At 44.3% G+C, this 18,354-nt stretch overlaps 1 protein-coding gene and 1 long non-coding RNA gene across 3 annotated transcripts in view; both read right to left on the minus strand.

The window, feature by feature from the left end:
- Positions 1-2,883: 2,883 nt before the first annotated feature.
- On the minus strand, positions 2,884-4,468 carry LOC107183362. The gene is made up of 2 exons (XR_001514148.1): positions 4,286-4,468; positions 2,884-3,127 (listed from the first exon to the last, which is right to left on the minus strand). It is a non-coding gene; the product is annotated as an uncharacterized LOC107183362 (long non-coding RNA).
- A 12,251-nt stretch (positions 4,469-16,719) lies between these two features.
- The window catches only part of LONRF1 (LON peptidase N-terminal domain and ring finger 1), a 36,636-nt gene continuing 35,001 nt past the window's right edge, over positions 16,720-18,354 (minus strand). For both annotated transcript variants that reach the window (XM_015565190.1, XM_015565184.1), the window contains one exon: positions 16,720-18,023. In XM_015565190.1, coding sequence (XP_015420676.1) covers positions 17,865-18,023 — 159 coding nt within the window. In that variant the 3' untranslated portion in view covers positions 16,720-17,864. The remainder of the gene's footprint in view (positions 18,024-18,354) is intronic.

The raw sequence follows: 18,354 nt of genomic DNA on the forward strand, positions 1-18,354 counted from the left end.
AAGGACAGCTACCAATTTAGGGCTTACTTTGACCCTGCACATCCTACAGCATTTTCTAGATCCTTTCAAGGTGGCACAGTGCCTCCCACCGCAGGTACTGTTAGGGTCCCCGAAGGAGGAACGCACGAGGCCAAAGTGGTAAAGGATCATACATTTATCAGGTCATCTGGAACCCACGTGGGCTGGGCCCCAAAATGGCGTCAGCACCCGGGGATGGGGAGTCAGAGGTTTTAAAGGGCGCTAGGTGGGTTTTCTCTGGGCAGAGAATTGCCTGCGCGGGTCCGGATCCTGGGCAGGTCTGGAGGGGAAGGATAATGGTCTTAGCAAGTGGAATGCGGTCTCAGCGAAAGGGAATGTCGATGTGAACTGGCCTCAAGGTCAGTTCCCAGGGGAGGAGGTATCGATTCGATTATTTGAACAGACCGAACAGGTCCGTGTCACCTGCCAGGCCTGTGGCTACCGATGGGCTACTCTTGGGGGAGGAGTACAGTGGGTTGTTACAGCAAATGCCGCTGTGCTGAGGTGAGCGCACTGGTTCTTTTGGCTTCTGTCCTCTGCAGATGCTTCCTACGTGGCCCTTTCCCCAAAGTTATGTGATTACTTCTTTATGTGAGTCAAGCACAGCAATAGCGCTTGGCATGCGGTTCTCACAGGCCCTCCCAGCATCCGGGCCCCGTGCCTCCTTCCCCAGAGCCCTCATTCTGTCCCGTGGTCCACCTCGTCCAGCCACGAGGCCCAGAAGTCACCTCTCGCTCAGCGTCTGGGAGGCCCTGATTTGTCTAAGGGTCCTCCCTTTCCTTTCACCAGTCTCTGCTTCAGGAATGAACATATGACCAACAAGACGTGAGGGAGACATGCGCTCACGTTTCTGGCAGGGTTCCCTCACTCCTAAGGAAGCCTGTTCTTTCTCTGTTCCATGCTGAACGTGGACCTACTTCCCAGAACCTGCTGCTTGCCAGAGGTCACACACAGGGGGCTGGGTAGATGGAGATAACCACAGAGAAATGCAACCAGGGTCCTGATAGAAGGTCCGTGGAGCAGACTGCTTTTACTAGTAGCATGTGATAACAAATCTCACTGTTTATGCCGCTTTAATCAGGGCTCTCTGTGTAGTGCCTTCAAATCGTCCTGTGGATACAACAATATAAGTCAGATATTTTTCTCCCTATTCTATAGATGAGGCTATTGAGGTTAACATTAAGCAATGTTTCTAAGAGTCGACAGCTCTTCAGGTAGGGTAGGGATTTGAACCCAATGTGGCCCTTCTAAGACTGTTTTCTTAACACTGAGAACACAAAGCCCCTAGTTCAGTGGTCAGCAAACTGCGGCCCCTTGAGTGTGGCTCTTCCACAAAAATACCACATGCCGGTGAGCACGTACAGTGCGATTGAAACTTCGTGGCCACACTCAAGGGGCCAAAGAACCGCATGTGGCTTGCGAGCCGCAGTTTGCCGACCACGGCCCTAGTTGAAGTGATTAATCCGACTGTGGGTCAGAAGGTTATGAACGCAGAGGGCTTTGGTTCTCCCAGGGGTCCCAACCCAGGTGGCTGACACTTCCTCAGTGTACTTGTCCTGGGTTGGCCTGGTGAGGACGGTGCTTTCCAGGGATAGAACCCAGGACAGTTTGACCCAGGCGTTTACCTGAGACAAAGAGAAGTTCCTGCCAAAAAATGGAAATCTCTCTGTTACATAAGGACTCCTTAAACACCACTTTCTCGGTGCAGGTTTTCTCCTACATCCCAGGTTTGCTCAATCACAGTACTACATGCTCTCACCAGACCCTTGTACTTCTCCAGTTATAAGCAGGTGTCCACTATCTGTCTTCCCTGTAGACCGGTGGTTCTCAACCTTGGCTGCACATTAGAATCACCTGGGAATCTTTTTAAAATCCTGATTTCTGGGCCTCATCCTCAGGATTTTAAAAAGATTCCCAGGTGATTCTAATGGGCAGCCAAGGTTGAGAACCATTGCTGTAGACTATAGACTACCCCTTCCTTGTCCTCTGGGCTTCCTTTCCTCCAAGCCCACCTCCAGCCCAGCTATCTGTTTGGTTGTCACACCAGGTGACAAGTGCAGCTGCACATAGGACATCTATGGGGATGGGACAGTCCTGAGCGCCGTGCTGCATGTAGGCAGGGGAGTGGGTTCCGAGGTTGGGCCGCCGGGGGATGCTGCCTGCTTGCGGGTCTAGGGAGAGCGTGCCACGCTGACAGGACATAGAAAGGAGATAGAAGGAAGCTACAGGTGAACCTCATCCATTCCAGAGTCTGGCTGGAAGCTCCATACGTAGAAAAAGGAAGTAGTGCAGCCCTAACTGGTTTGCTCAGTGGATAGAGTGTCAGCCTGTGGGCCAAAGGAGCCCAGGTTCGATTTGGTTGCAGGCTCCTCCCTGGCCACCAATTGATGTGTTTCTCTCCCATCAGTATTTCTCTGTCTTTCCCTCTCTCCTCCACTCTTTCTAAAAATCAATAGGAAAATATCCTCAGTTGAGCATTTAAAAAAAAGAAAAGAAGTAGCATACAACTTGTTTACCAGCAAGACAAACAGACAGACAGACACACACACACACACACACACACACACACCCCTAAGGGACCTGAGCTAGTTCTTTCATTACTTCCTTCAGTTACATTTGATTAACTTTGAAAAAGTTAACTGTCATTTGTAATTTAGTTCTGATTAGAAAATACTTTGAGAGTACCCCAAAATGTGTACTTCATACAGACTTTCACTAAAGTATAATTATTGCGTTGTATTGAAGTGTGTTTTTTTGGGGGGGAGAAGGGATGATTTTGGCTCCTTCTAAAGACAGATGTATTGTATGGAAACTAGTAGGTATAGGTGTCCAGTGAACAATTATTGAATTTAGGAAAGAAAGTTGATCGTTAGTTATACTTTATTTCTATGCAGGAAATAAACAGAAATGAGTTTACTTTAACAAAGAGTGTGTATTACGAAGGATACGGCTGCAAAATACTGGCTGAAAAAGGCACCAAATAGGGAACCTCAAGGTTGTCAGAAGCAAAGGGAAAGTGTTCGGTGCTGTGTTCAAGGCCAGCTCAGGGCCTGCTGTTTCTTCTTCCTTCACCATGAATAGGCATCTGTTTGGCACAAAGCTCATAGTCCTGCGCTGGGCACATGGGGTGTCCATGAAGAGGTGTACTATACAGTTCCCATAGGGAAGACATCACCACAATCCCACTGATCTTTGAAAGTCAGAATATGTTCGTATTATTCTCCCACTTAAAGACATCCATTGCCTATTGTGTAGCGAGAGCAATCTCTAGCCTATGTATGGTACCTAACTCACAAGGTATTCGCAAGTCGCTCTCCTCCCATCTGTCCTACATCCCTATTGGTCCTGTCATCCTTTGAATTCCCAATTCTCCCGTCCATGCAGTTTTATCTGCCTGAAGTGGCTCCCCTCTTCCTTACAGTTAATGCCCACTCATCCCTCAGGTCAGATCAAACTTCACTTATTCAGGGAGACCTTCCTGGACTCCCTAGACTGGGTCTTCATTGTGAGGCAACACTGATCGAATGAGACATAGCTATCATCCTCAAAATAAACAATGTCATAAGCTCCACTTTCAGAGAATTGGTGGAGAGTTGGCAGGATTTAAAAGACAGCTGAGCCCAGCTGTCGTTGCTCAGTGGTTTAGTGTCGACCTAAGATCCAGGAGGTCACAGTTCGATTCCCAGTCAGGGCACATGCCCAGGTTATGGGCCCAATTTCCAGTAGTGGGATGTTCAGGAGGCAACCGATCAATGAGTCTCTCATCACTGATGTTTCTATCTCTCTCTCCAGCTCTCTTATTCTCCATGAAATCAATAAAAACTTATTTAAAAAAAAAAAAGGATCAGAGAATGAGAGTAACCCTATGACAGTGGTTGGCAAACTGCAGCTTGCGAGCCACATGCGGCTCTTTTGCCCCTTGAGTGTGGCCACAAAGTTTCAATCGCACTGTACGCGCACACCCACATGTGGTATTTTGTGGAAGAGCCACACTCAAGGGGCCGCAGTTTGCCGACCACTGCCCTATGATATAGCAGGAAAAATAACATTCTACTAGCCTACCACTCTTTTTTGGTTTTGTTTTATTTTTTGTTTTTTGGTTTTGTTTTTCTTGCCTCTCTTGAAAATTAGTTATTTTTATGACTTCGGAGGAGAAACCCTATATTCTACTTTCTATAGATAGAGTCAACACTAAAGAACTTGTGAGTGTATCTGCTAGATTTGAATTGTACTGCAGCTAGTGAGTGTGGGGGCAGGGTGCACATACCTTGCAGAAGGTGCAGCTTGGGGCCTGGTAAACATGCTTATCTGTTTTATTTCATTAGATTCTTTCATCAAAATTATAATAGATTCTCAAATCAAAACCCTTCCATCAAAGCCAACAATCACCTCTTCACCCATGGCAGTGTTTAGTGTGGTAAGTGAGACTTGAGGCAGATTCTAGGGACTGCTTCATGTAAGGAATTACAATATGATGAGTAGTTATATACAACAAATATGTGAGTAACACAGTGTGACCCACTCCCATCAGGATCAACATTTCACTACATGAAATATTCATGCAGTCACTTTCTAAAAGAAACATTCTATGAAGCGCCTGGGAAATTATTTTGTGACTTGTCTCTCCTTTGGCCATTTATCATCTGTGCTTTTCCCGTGTTTTATCTCCTTTCGTGTGCATTCTTTCTAAATTAAGGATTCTAGCAGAATTAAGTCTGATGCATGTTAATGCCATTCTCCATTGTTAGTCGTTCTCGGAAACTTATAAATATTTCATGTTGGGTATTGCCAAATGTTAGGCATCATGGTTCTACATGAATAATCTTCTGCTGATAATTGCTAGCAAGGCTTGTGGTTTACTGCCTTGCTGGGGTTCATGGAGACTTATTGACTTAGAGCTAATTAAATTGTTGCCTGCTGCTTTCGAAATTCCACCGCAGAAACACGCCTGTCATTTGGCAGCCTTTGTGCCCCAGGGCTGAGTCGGATGGAGACGCTGACTTCTTTCCTAGGTGCTTGTTGGGGTGGGCATGGGGACACGGGGGGCTTTTCACAGGTGAAGGTTGTGTGCACACGAAAACTGATGCATGAGCACTGGTGTTCTCTGTGTGTTTCTGTTTGTGTCTGGGGTTTCTGAGCTATTGGAACTCTGGGTTTAAGTTGCTACGTTTTCCTTCCAGAATCGCTTTCTGAATAGGAGGGCTCGTTGGTGGTCATACTGATTTCTTTTACCAAATTGCTTTTAGGGAACGTTCTAAAACCACATGTTTTGATGCATGATTGTGACTACATGAATCGTTTGGGATCATTTTACCTCCCTGAATAGGTTTTTATTTATTTATTTGTTTGTTTGTTTATTTTTTATATCAGAGAGGAAAGGAGAAGGAGAGAGAGATAGAAACATGAATGATGAGAGAGAATCCTTGATTGGCTGCCTCCTGCAGGCCCCACCCTGGGGATTGAGCCTGCAACCTGGTCATGTGCCCTGACCAGGAATTGAACCGTGACCTCCTGGTTCATGGGTTGATGCTCAACCACTGAGCCATACTGGCCGAGCTAAGTTTTTCAGAAAAATGACTGAAGAAGTTGGAAGAGTAGGACTACCCGTCATCTGTGGTCACATTAAATCTCTGAGATCCCTTCACATCAAGTTTTAAGGACTAGAGCTGATGCAGAAGCCAAGCTTTGCCCTGGGGCCTTCTGACTCCTGCCACGAACCCGGCCTCTTTGTTGGTCGTGCCATTTCGTGTCCTCTGCCTCAGTTTTCCCCTCTGGGAAGTGGGGATGGTCATGTACTATCCTCTAGGGTTGTTGTGAAGATGAAGAGACCACATATTCACATGCTTTAAAATAATAAACGAGTGTGAGATTGAAACGGCCCCGGTGAGGTTGAAGCAGCCCCGGTGAGCCCCAGTGAGGTTGAATCAACCCCGGTGAGGTCAGCATGGCCCCGGTGAGGTTGAAACAGCCACGGTGAGGTTGGGACTGCTCCAGTGAGGTTGGGACAGATAATGGGGACCAGTATAGACTAATGAACAGGGGTAGATGCAGAGGCAGAGCAACATTGGACAGACTGTCAGCGGGGAGGTAGAGGCCGGGGGAATGTCAAGGGGAGGGGGGAAAAGGAGACATATGTAATACTCTTTGTAATACTTTAAGAAATAAAAATTAGAAAAAAATAAATAATAAACGGGTATTGGTTGGTACTATTTATTTTTATTTTCGTCATCATAACTATAGTGACAAACTCACATTTCTACTGAGCCTCAGAGTTTTACAAAGTTTAAACATGTAAACCTTCACTGGACGTAAGAAAGTCGTGTGTTATTTTCACCATTCCATTTTAGAGATGAGAAATCTGAGATTAGAAAGGCTAAGCATTGTTCTCCAAATCTCACAACTATCAAGTGATGAAGCCAGAACTCACACCCCGCTTTGCCGAATCCCATCTGCCCATTTCTTTCCTATGTCACTCCGCTGTCCTTCCAGCATCAGAGTTGGGACTGGAGGAGGTCTCAGAAAACATCTAGCTTGAGCCCTTCCTTATGTGGATGGGAAAATGACCGCCCCCCCCCTCCAAGCATTGCCCAGATCACATAGTGCTTTGGAGAAGGGCCATCTTTCTTGATTAGCATCTGAAACCCTTTGCCGCCCCCAGTCATCAGATCCTAGGCATCCAGGGCAGCCCTGAGGAAGTGGTCAGAGCATTCATTCCCAGCATGAAAAATAGGGGTTCTTTTTGGTAACGTGAGCATTTTAATACCATTGCTTTCCTGCAAGCCAACTATTGTGGCATTGCAATAAAAGTTAACCAACATCCTCTCCATCAATAAGTTATTGTCATAGCGAGAGGGTCCCTTTAACGTCCGCTTGGTACGACTTTGGTTTCGGCTGCTGATAATGTGTTCCTTCCGTGGGAAAGGGGAGCCCCTTGCAGCTGCCCTCCCCCCACCCCATTATTCTCCTGTTCAGCACTTCCATGAGCCACGGGGTGTGGCTAGAACACAGGAGGTCGGCATTCACACGTGGCTTCTGGAAACAAAGAGGAGCGAGGACGAGTCGGACCCCAGTTCCTCTGGCAGCCCCGGCGGAGTGAGGTGTGCGGTGAGGCGGCGGTGACTCTCATGCACTTCACAACACGGCCCAGCAAGAGCCAGCTTCGCGCAAAGAACAGGGACCACGTTCTGTGTGGTCAGCTCTCCAAGCCTGGCCTAGTTATGGAAAACGCAGGGAGGAAGCGACTTGAGGTAGGAAATGTGTCTGTCCATCCCATACCCGAGGGGGCGATTGCCTTGCTCATCAGAATAGGGACATTTCGCCCGGCTGCGGTGGCTCAGCGGCTGAGTGAACCAACGGGCCGCCTGTTTGATTCCTGGTCCGGGCACAGGCCCGGGTTGCAGGCTTGATCCCCAGTGTGGGGCGTGCAGGAGGCAGCCCATCAATATTCTCTCTCGGCATTGATGTTTCTATCTCTCTCTCTATCCCTTCCTCTCTGAAATCAATAAAAATATATTTTTTTAAAAATAGGAACATTTCTGCCAAGGGCTTCCCATACCAGCTCCACACTATACACCTCTCCTCTTGGCTGCATTTCCGAAAGGCAGCTCCTGGCTCTCCAATAGGACAGTTCTCTGCCACCTCAGAGCCCTCACACCTTCCTCTTCTCACCTGTGACTCTCCGTCCGTACCTGGCTGCCTCTCACGCTCTCAAAAGTGTTTTCCTCCAGCGCCGTATCGAAAAGAGGCCCCTTGGCCTGTTTCTTACAGCCACGTCCTGTGCGATTCTCTGATGGCGCTGCTCACACTTTCACACCACTTATTTGCTGCTGCCGTAAATATTCTACCCCTCCGCTAGACTTTAAGACCCAGGAAGCTGGGCAACGTTCAACCCTCAAGGTCGGTGCCTAGAAGATGCTCAAGGGGCTGAGCACCTGTGCACCTGTGCGGGCCCAACAGGCTCGGCCTGTCAGCGAGGGGATGACTGAGGCCATGACTAAGGAGTTCCACTGAAGTGGAAAGTTTAGGAGGAAAAAAATCTAGCAAGGTGACAGTAAGCTGTGCCAATAAAATACTGACTGAAACCCGAAAATTCATTGGTGAACATTTGTGTCATTCCAAGGTCAGAAGTAGCCTTTGGAATAAAACGGGTTTAAATCTTCTCCATGTGCCCCCACAGCTCTGAATTGTCTGGCTTGTGGGTGTCTGTACTGCATGCGCATCCTGTCCCTCCCGGTGGCAACAATCACTCAACACCTGCTCTCCCAAACCTGCCCATTACTTCTGTGACGTGCTCAGCTCTCTCCTGCAAGTTATGGCTTAGGAATTTTACCAGAAATTCTAAGCTACTTTTCAAGGTATTTTTCTTAGGCAAAAAAACAGTTCCATCCCTAAGAGATAGTCTGGTGCTATGAACATAATGCATCGCTTCACTTTGCTGCATTCGTTAAGGTTCATTTGGTCAGGAGTGAAGACTCCCAGTGAAGCTGAGGTGAGCAGGTTAAGGGATTTAGCACAGGAATGCTGTGGTTCCTAATGGAACTCGTGGGAGAACTGAATAATCGGGCCTGGGGGCAGCGTCTCAGTGAAAACACACAGCCTCTGAGGACCACAGACAATTTCCACAGGAGGGTAATCCGCGTGAGCCGGCCAGACGCGCCCACAAGTGTCTGTGATGTGACCCGCTGAGTGCACGTGATCAGGGCCCCTCCCCTCAGAGATAGTGGTTCAGGTGGGTCGTGGACCCTAGACACTTCGCAGTATGCAGAGCACTTTCACATATAACCATTTTCAATTGAAAGAAAATAAGCCTGCAGTCATTGCTTCACTTAAACACACACACACACACACACACACACACACACACACACACACACACACACACACACACTCCTACTCCATTACCACTCAAGTCAGATGTGGATGGGAGGGAGTAAGAAGTCATTAAAATTCACTTTTAAACTACTCCTGCCAGACCTAGCAGGTTTGGCTCAATGGACAGAGAATTGGCAGGCTGAAGGGTTCAGGGTTAGATTCTGGTCAAGGGCGCGTACCTTGGTTGTAGTTCTATCCCCAACCCTTGTCGGGGTGCATGTGGGAGGCAGCCGATCAATGTGTCTCTCTCACATTGATGTTCCTCTCTCTGTGTCACTCCCCCTCCCTTCCACTCTCTCTAAAAATCAATGGAAAAATATCCTCAGATGAGGGTTTACAAAAACTAAAAACACAAACTACTCATACCAGAAATTATATTAACCTTTGAAGTGATCATCTTAAAAGCCTATATATTCTAACATTGTCATTCTTAGCATTTTTATGCATCCATTATATACCCCTGTGAGATATGTAGTAAATATTTAACTTCTATAAAATATGAGATATAGTTTTTATTTTCATTATCTTATAGAGAACTGAGGCTCAGAAAAATTAAATAGCTCATCTAAGATTTCACGTCTAGGAAATATTAGTAAAAATGTTAATTTCTCTCTCAGTCTCTCTCAAGACTATGGTTTTAAAAAGTGTTCCTCTTCTAATATGGAAGATGTTTTCCTAAAATATATATTTTTTAAAAACTGGTTAAAAAAACACTATGGCCTTATCTAATAGCATGTGTGGTTTTTTGTCCCTCTGAAGCTAACTGGCCCTGTTTTATCTTCAGGTGTGGCAGCACCATCTAGTGGTGAAAAAAGACATAGCCCCATTGAGTGATTTTCTTCATTGGACATCTAACCCCATTTTTAAGGGTGACAGAACAATTTGGGGCTTCCAATTAAAAATAAAATGAGAAAATGTTTATTTTCTTTACCTGTAAAAACTGCATTAAAACGGAGCCAATGAAAGGAAAAACTTTATTAATTCACAGAGGCAGAAAATTGGAGACTAACGCATAGGGGACAAATACTTCGAAGACAGAAAGAGGATAGAAGGTGGTGACCTAGAACACAGCAAGTTCATGTTTTTTGTTCTCATCAAGTTCAACTCCTAACAAAAGGAAAAAGAAAAAAATCAGCTCCTAACCTTTCCTTTATCAGTAAGCTGCCTAATATTAACCAACAGTTAAGTTTGAAGCAGAGACAGACTTACATATTTCTTTGTCATTATGAGATAAATCAAGCATCGTGCATTTAAAGATGCAGCGAATTTGATGAACTTTCACGGTATTTGAATAATTTCTTTTTAAAAAAATATTTTTTATTGATTTTTCACAGAGAGGAAGGGAGAGGGATAGAGAGTTAGAAACATGGATAAGAGAGAGACATCTATCAGCTGCCTCCTGTACATCTCCTACTGGGGATGTGCCCGCAACCAAGGTACATGGCCTTGACCGGAATTGAACCTGGGACCCTTCAGTCCGCAGGCCGATGCTCTATCCACTGAGCCAAACCGGCTAGGGTTTGAATCATTTCTTATCTAGGAGGTTGGCAGAGCCATCTGTTGGTGCCCAAATGGAATAAGCGTACCTGTTGTCTTCCTTAGTAGTTACTGTTGTTTACAGAGAATTGTAGTTCATGCTGCTCCCTCCATCTAGTTCATTTCCTCCCCTCCCACCTGATTAAACACGGCTCATCTTTAAGACAGCCTAGAGTCCCTCTCCAGGAGCCTAGCATAACACTCCGTTGCCACCCAACCCTCCTATAGGCTAAGTGACCCTCTTAGAGTTTGCATAACACCCCGGGCGTATGCCAATCACTGCACTGGCCCTGGTTTTTATCACCTCTTTCTGCCTTTATCTTCCCCACTCGAATGAGAGTCGCTGAAGACAGGAACTTGGTGTTATTTATTTCTGTCGCCAAGCATCTGGTGTCATAGTAGATGCTTATTTCATGAAGGAACACAGAGACGTAACTGTGGCTTCGCAGCAGAACTAGAAAGAACACTTACCGATGCCCCGGTAGCTGGAGCTCTCCTGGCCCAGATCACTTCTCAGGCTGCAGGGTCAAGGCCTGGACTGAATTTAAGATGTAAGAGAGTTGGCCCGGCCAGTGTTGCTCAATGGTTGAGCATTGACCTATGAACCAGGAGGTCATGGTTCAATTCCCTATCAGGGCACATGCAGGATCCATCCCCAGTGTGCGGTGTGCAGGAGGCAGCCGATCAATGATTCTCCCTCATCGTTGATGTTTCTATCTCCCTCTCCCTTCCTCTCTGAAATCAATAGAAATATATTATTTTTTTAAAAAAAAATATGTCAGAGAGTCAGAGTGGAGCGCAGGAATGTCAATGACACACAATCAGTAAGAGGCATAAAGAAAAAGAACACGGTGATGGAATGCTGAGGGAGTGTCCTCTGGTGACCTCCCTCAGCCAAAACCAGGACCCCTCAGCAGTACCAAGTAGTAAAAGGAGAGAACTGTGTAGACTCACTTACAGAGGTGCATACATGTTTGAGGCCAGGGAAATGATGAAACGCTCCACGTGAAAATCAACTCCTGACTTTTCCTACCTGAATGCCAGTTAACTTATCTTCAGATGCGGCAGCACCACCTAGTGGCGAAAAATTCAGACACAGACCCATTGAGTGACTTGCTTCATTGGACAACTAACCCCATTTATAGGGTGACATTGATTCGGGGCTTAGGAAGTCTCAACAAATGAGGAACAAACTAGTAATAAAGATGTAGTGAGGGTGACAGTGTGCTACACGTCGCCTTTACAGGGCACGGTTTTTATAGCATGGAGTTTGAAATGTGGTATGTATTGATATATGTTAGTTGTTACAAATTTTGGATCTGTGAAAGCTCATGGGGGGAATGTCTAGATTTATTGAGACGTCTCTACAACTGAGGAAATGTGGCAGATGGTGCTTCCTGCGGCATTGTTTTCTCCAGTTTCCTACTGATTTAGCACGAAGACACCTCCTGTAAGCCTCTTCTAAAAACATGTCCACACTGTGAACAGAGCGCTTACGTGGCTAATTGGTGAGACATGGTGAGACAATTTTGAACTTTGCTTTTTACATGTCCACATTATTTAATTTTATTTTAAAATGTGTAGTATTGTTGTAATTATATTAAAACAAGCCACCAAAACAATCATCTAAATCAGCGTGTGGCGAGCAGTCAACCAACCCTCCCTTTGCAGTGTGTGGCAGTGTTCTCCACTGCATCGCAAGTCCTTCTGGTGGCCAGTGGGAGGCAGGAGGAAATCTGAGCCCAGCTATTTTACAAGCAAGTCCTATTTCCTCCACTTTTCTTTCTCCAGGATTGTGCAGGAAAATAGGCTGGAATCGGACGGTTCTAAAAGCTGGCATCTCAGCCTGCAGTTGATCTTACTGGCCACCAGGTGACGCCTGTGTGCCTCTACTGGGAAAGATTTGAGTAACAATTTTTAGAAATTTGGGACAATTGACAACTCATGAGATGAACTCATAGAGAAAGGGAGTCTAGGTGTTTCTGGACACATTTTTATGAACAGATCAGAATCTAAGTTTCTAAAGGGTTGATACTTGTGTTTCAAATACCTCTCCGTGTTGGGCACAAGGAGGGGTATTTGGAACCAAAGATCTGTGAAATTAGTAGTCTTTTATGTAGAGATCTAGAGTTTCTCCATTTGGCATTCTTAATTGTCATATGTTATCAACAATATGGTGCAAAAGTAGCATAAGAATCTGTAAAATTAAGCCGAAACCGGTTTGGCTCAGTGGATAGAGCGTCGGCTTGCGGACTGAAAGGTCACAGGTTCGATTCCGGTCAAGGGCATGTACCTTGGTTGCGGGCACGTCCCCAGTGGGGAGTGTGCAGGAGGCAGCTGGTCGATGTTTCTCTCTCATCAATGTTTCTAACTATCTCTCTCCTTTCCTCTCTGTAAAAACTCAATGAAAAATATATTTTAAAAAAAAAGAATCTGTAAAATTAAGAATGAAAATCGTGCTAGCCAGGTAGCTCCGTTGGGTAGGGCATTGTACCAGGGTACGGGCACATACAGGTAGCAACCAATGAATGCCTGAATGGGTGGAACAACAAATCGAGGTTTTTCTCTCTCTCTCAAATCAATGAATTTTTAAAAAGAATGAAAATAACCTACAGACAGACTGCATTGTTCCAGTAAATCCCTGGATACCTTTCACTTCATGAAATTTGTTTCCCTGCAGACCCTACTGAGCTCTTAGTTTTGAAAAGTGAGCAAACTGGTGGTAACATGAAATTATCTGCTCATATTTGTCTCGATAGGTGGTCATTCTATAGGTATTTTTTAACTGTTATACATATGAGGTGCTAGAACCATTCCAATGCTTTGGCTTGGGGTGAGAGGATGGCCTTTACGTGTCTTGCATTTTTTTACCAGCTGGTTTACATGGATTTATGAATGTGCCTGAAGTAAAAGGTGTAACTATTTTGAATCTGATCTGCTGATTTGTCCCTTTCCTCATTTCTGGCAACTTTAATTCTACTTACAAATCCTCCAACTCTAGAATTAATTATATCAGATGAGTTACTAGAATCAATTTTAACCAGAAAACGAGTGTTCAACCAGGTCCAGTCCCAGTTGCACATGGCCTTTGCATCACAATCCTTGTCTCAGTCTGAAATGAATGCTATGCTGGTTTTCCCAGGCTGCCCCCCTTCAGACGGGTGGCTTTAAACAGTCTACATGCATTCTCTCACAGTTCTGGAGACAAGCAGCCCCAAATCAGGATGTCACCAAGGTCATGGCCCCTCCAAAACCTTTAGGGGAGGGTTCTCTCTCGCCTCTCCCAGCTTCTGATACCCTCAGCCATTCGTTGGCGTGTGGACTATCTCTGCCTCCATGGCCACATGGGCTGTCTTCGGAGTCTTTGTGCTCACATAGCATTCTGCTCTGTGTGTGTCTCCTCCTCTGCTTGGAAAAACATCAGTCATATTGGACTAAGGACTCACTTTACTCCAGTATGTCATCTTAATTACATCTGCACACTGGGCCCTATTCCCAAATAAAGTCACAGTCTGAGGTTCCAACAGTTTAAATTTCAACATGTTTGGCGAGGGGGGGGGGGGCACAATTCAACCCATAAATTACTTAACTACATAGTGTTTCAGTTTCCTCATCTGGACAAAAATACCTACTTTATGGGATTTTCTGAGAATTAAATGTGGTGCTTACCACATTTTGAAATTAAATCTATATTCTTTTCATTACCTTAAGTTGTGACAAAAAGCTTAAGGATACATTTATGTTGGTGACCAACCAAAAGCTATTTGGAGACAGGTATGCAAGAGAACTCATATAACTACTAGTAAGCTGGGTCATAAATGTCTCCTCTATTTAAAAACATATATAGTGTCACCCAAAAGCGTATACGCACTTTAACAGCTGATAGCTCAAATTTGAAAATTAAGTGTATTTTAATAAACACTGTCTTTATAATTATTCAACGTGTGTATACATTTTGGGGTGACACCCTGTATATTAAACACTATTTAAATGTTGGCATTTAGACATTGGCTTAGGTCTTAGGAAGACAAATCATGTGATCCAGCCAGTAACCTCATTGCAGAACAATGCCAGTCAACTGAGTTATTGCTGTTTGTCGCTGGTCCACCTGGGTAAGTTTGCCTTATTGTTTCCCTTTCGATAGAGGAAGTTAGCCCCTAAGAAAGATTATTTTTAGTCCTTGAGTTCTGGAAAATTACTTGTTACTTCTCTTCCTTTTTTAAACTTCTATTACATGGACGTTAAAACTTTGTCTTCCATGTCTCAGTTTTTCCCTTCTATTTTGACTGCATCGATTTCTGCACTGTGTTCAGGAAAGCGCCCCCACTCGACTCTCCACCTCATTTATTCTTTAATTCGTTCTGCGTAGCTCATCTACTTGCTTTTTTATGATTCACTCATTGAATGCTTCTATGGTGTCAGGGACTATGTGAAAAGTATTGAATTCCCAGATCATTTTGGAATTGCACCTTCTCAAACCTAAGGATACTGAGTTTCTGTGAAGCTATGTTCTCCTTTGGTCTCCTATACCAGCTGTTTCCGTATCTCAGAAGTTCCTCACAGCACTGGCCAACGGACAGACTTTCGGTTTCACAATGCCATCAGGCTTCATTTCATTACTGTCCCTTTTTCTATTTGGGGAGGAAGGGAAGGCAAAGGTATTTGCAGTCTAATCCTCCTCATCCAATTTCCCTTCTTAACTGGCATTTATTCTGCTCAGTGGTCAGCACATGTCTTAGAGCTCAAATCTGTCTAAATGCTGGACACTGGCCCTAGCATTTGGGAGAGGGGTTTGTATTTAATTCAGTTATCCTGTGAGTGCCAGAAGCATAGAAGAAGGAAAATGCTATGGAGTTCAGAGTTCCCGTTGAGTGAAGGCCTCCCCGCTGGATCTTGGAGAGCAGGAAGAACTGGTGTAAAGACAGGTGTAAAGGAGACAAGGGCAGCAACTAGCTACTTTGGCTTGAAAAGTCAAACTCATCATAGAACTTAGTCACTTACCGTGAAAAGGAGGGAAAGTGTCAGATTCCTTTGCTCTTTCTGTAAGGATACTTTTAAAAATATATTTATTGATTTCAGAGAGGAAGGGAGGAGAGATAGAAACATTAATATTGAGAGATAATCATTGATTGCCTGCCTCTTGCATGCCCCATGCTGGGGATCGAGCCCACACCCTGGACATGTACCCTGACCGGAATCGAACTGTGACCTCCTGGTTCACTGGCCAATGCTCAACCACTGAACCATGGCTGTAAGGATATTTTTTGTTTAAATCTTTAGACAGCAACTATCAGAATTTATCTATCACAAAATTAAGGTCAGATGATAAATAAAACCCATGGAATTCCTATTAGTACATGTGTATAGAGACAACTTAATGCCCATTTGTGTTGGTGTGTGCTCACACGTGTGCACTTCAGGCACACGTTACAGATGTAGATTCAAGACCATTAACTTGTACTGCCACCTGATACATATTTGAACTATACAGGAAAACTCTGCACTTCTACTACCCAGACACCATTTAACAGCATTTAATAGTTTATTACTAAGAAGTGTAACCTAACACTTCAGAAACTATCGAGAAGGTGCTTTTGGGAAATGGCCCATTCTTTAGACAATATTTTCTGCAGAGCGAATGAACATTCTCAATCAGCATGATTGAGGGGCAGCGGGTGGTCCTCACGGCAGTCATTTCTGAGCATGTTTTTTGTATCAACATTCAATATTAAAAGATGTTTGGAAAATCTTAGCTGGGAAAGTGGGGGCCGAAATGGTCAAGTCCATTTAACCAAGAGAAGGCCCTAATGGGTAATATGTATTTGTCCTCATCCTAAAGGGACGAGGATTTTTAAAAGGTTGAAAAATAGTGCTTTTGAGGATGGTTCTAGGGCAGTGATGGCGAACCTATGTCACCTCTGACACGCGAGCTCATTTTTTGGTTGATTTTTCTTTGTTAAATGGCATTTAAATATATAAAATAAATCAAAAATATAAGTCTTTGTTTTATTATGGTTGCAAATATCAAAATATTTCCATATGTGACACGGCACCAGAGTTAAGTTAGGGTTTTTCAAAATGCTGACACGCTAAGCTCAAAAGGTTCGTCATCACTGTTCTAGGGCCTTAAGCCTCAAGTCACTGCATTGTTTGGTGAAAATTTGACCAAGTACTTTGAAAGCGCGTGTTAATGTCTCACGGCACAAACAGTGAGCAAAGCCCAACGGTGCCTTCACTCTGTAGTGTAATTCCCCCACTGACTGTTTTTTACAATGACCTAAAATTAAGAAAAAATTGTTAAGAATTTAGCTTTTATTCAAAATTAAATAAGCAAAAGCAAGTTTTTCCGAAATTTTTACAAATTACTTACATAAAAGAAAGTTAATCGGGACAGTCCTAAGTTTGCAACAAATAATTACAAAAGTGTCTAGGGCAGCATGAGTATAAACCACGTCACAGCATGGTGCTCTAATTGTCAGATGAGTAAGGCATAACTAACATTTGCACCGCGACCAGAATTAGAAAACAAAACAGACTGTAAAAGCTTAGTTCTACATTAAGCTCCTTCTCTTTCCTCAGGTCCTTAAACACATCATGTCAAACGATAAATTACATAGATGGGCAGTTCATGAGAAAAGCCCCCTAAAAGGTACAAACTAACTGGTACTGAATTGAGTGAGTTCTCCATTTGCCTTTATGTACAATTAAATGTAAACCATATTTTCACAGTTTTGAGTGTTTTGTGAATAGATGCACAGTACCATGTCAGGTTTGCAATTGTTCCTGAAAACTGGCTCTAGGTTCCGCACCCCCGTCGGCCACCGGGGTGCACGTATTTACATAAATAGGAAAGTATCATAGTCAGTGGTCAAGACAGTTCAGCAAGAGCAGGATCTCCAGCAGAGCGATACGCGATACCACAGTTCACACACCTGTGCAAACAGAAGCATTCGGACAGAGAAATCGGAGGCAAATGCAGTTCGCAAAAACTCGTATCGCTACTGTTGTAAACTTGGGCAGTAAATGACCCTCGGCAAGCTCTGCTCTCTATGGCTTTTTTTTTTTCTTTTAAAATCTTAAAGCCAGAGAAAATGCACACATACCACCCACACGCTCGCGCACACACACTCCACACACATACACAGTTCTCATTTCATTTTAGAATACGGTACATAGTGCAACTTCATCACAATGTAGAGGTTTAACACACATTTGCTGTGTGTTTTCCTGTGCAAGTTCTTAGTGGTCTAAATCCTAGTTGAGGGTATTCATTTGCAGAACCACATGATTCTGGAGGTTGAGGAAATAAAATAAAATTAAAAAAAACAAGAGTTTCCATACATTTTTCAAACCAGCACTGGAGGTGCAAAGGCAGCAGACAACCTGGCCATCAGCAGAGCCAGGTTAGGGTAACTTTAAAGGAAGATCCACGCAGTTAGTTACTTAGATTGGTCTCTAGAAAAATAGGTCAGGATATGCTGTATCTTTGTCAACCGTTCCTTCAAAGACTTCATTGACAAAACTGACAGCTGGTATCGGGGGTCCACAGGGAGAACTGCAAGAAGCCACCAACACCAGGCAGGTCCATTAGGAGTCGCCTAAAAAATAAGCAACATTTTATAGGATTAATTAAATAAGTGTCCATGTGATAACAGCAGTAACAAACCACCAACAAGCTAGTCTTGACTGAGCATTTCTCCCTATCAAGTCCCATCTGAAATCCTTTAAACAATCATGCAAGGAAGGCTATTACTATGTCCATAAAAATGGGAAAACTGGAGCTCAGAAGTGCAATATAACTTGTCCAAGCTCTCTCAGCTCACACGTGGCAGAGCCAACATCCAAACTCAGACCTGATTCCACAGCCCACACTCTTTCCTCTGCAAGAACTGCTCAGAGCAGGGTTTCCTCTCGCTCAGGTGACTGGCA

This window comes from Myotis davidii, unplaced genomic scaffold (assembly GCF_000327345.1).
Source record: "Myotis davidii unplaced genomic scaffold, ASM32734v1 scaffold71, whole genome shotgun sequence".
Classification (NCBI taxonomy): Eukaryota; Metazoa; Chordata; class Mammalia; order Chiroptera; family Vespertilionidae; genus Myotis; species Myotis davidii.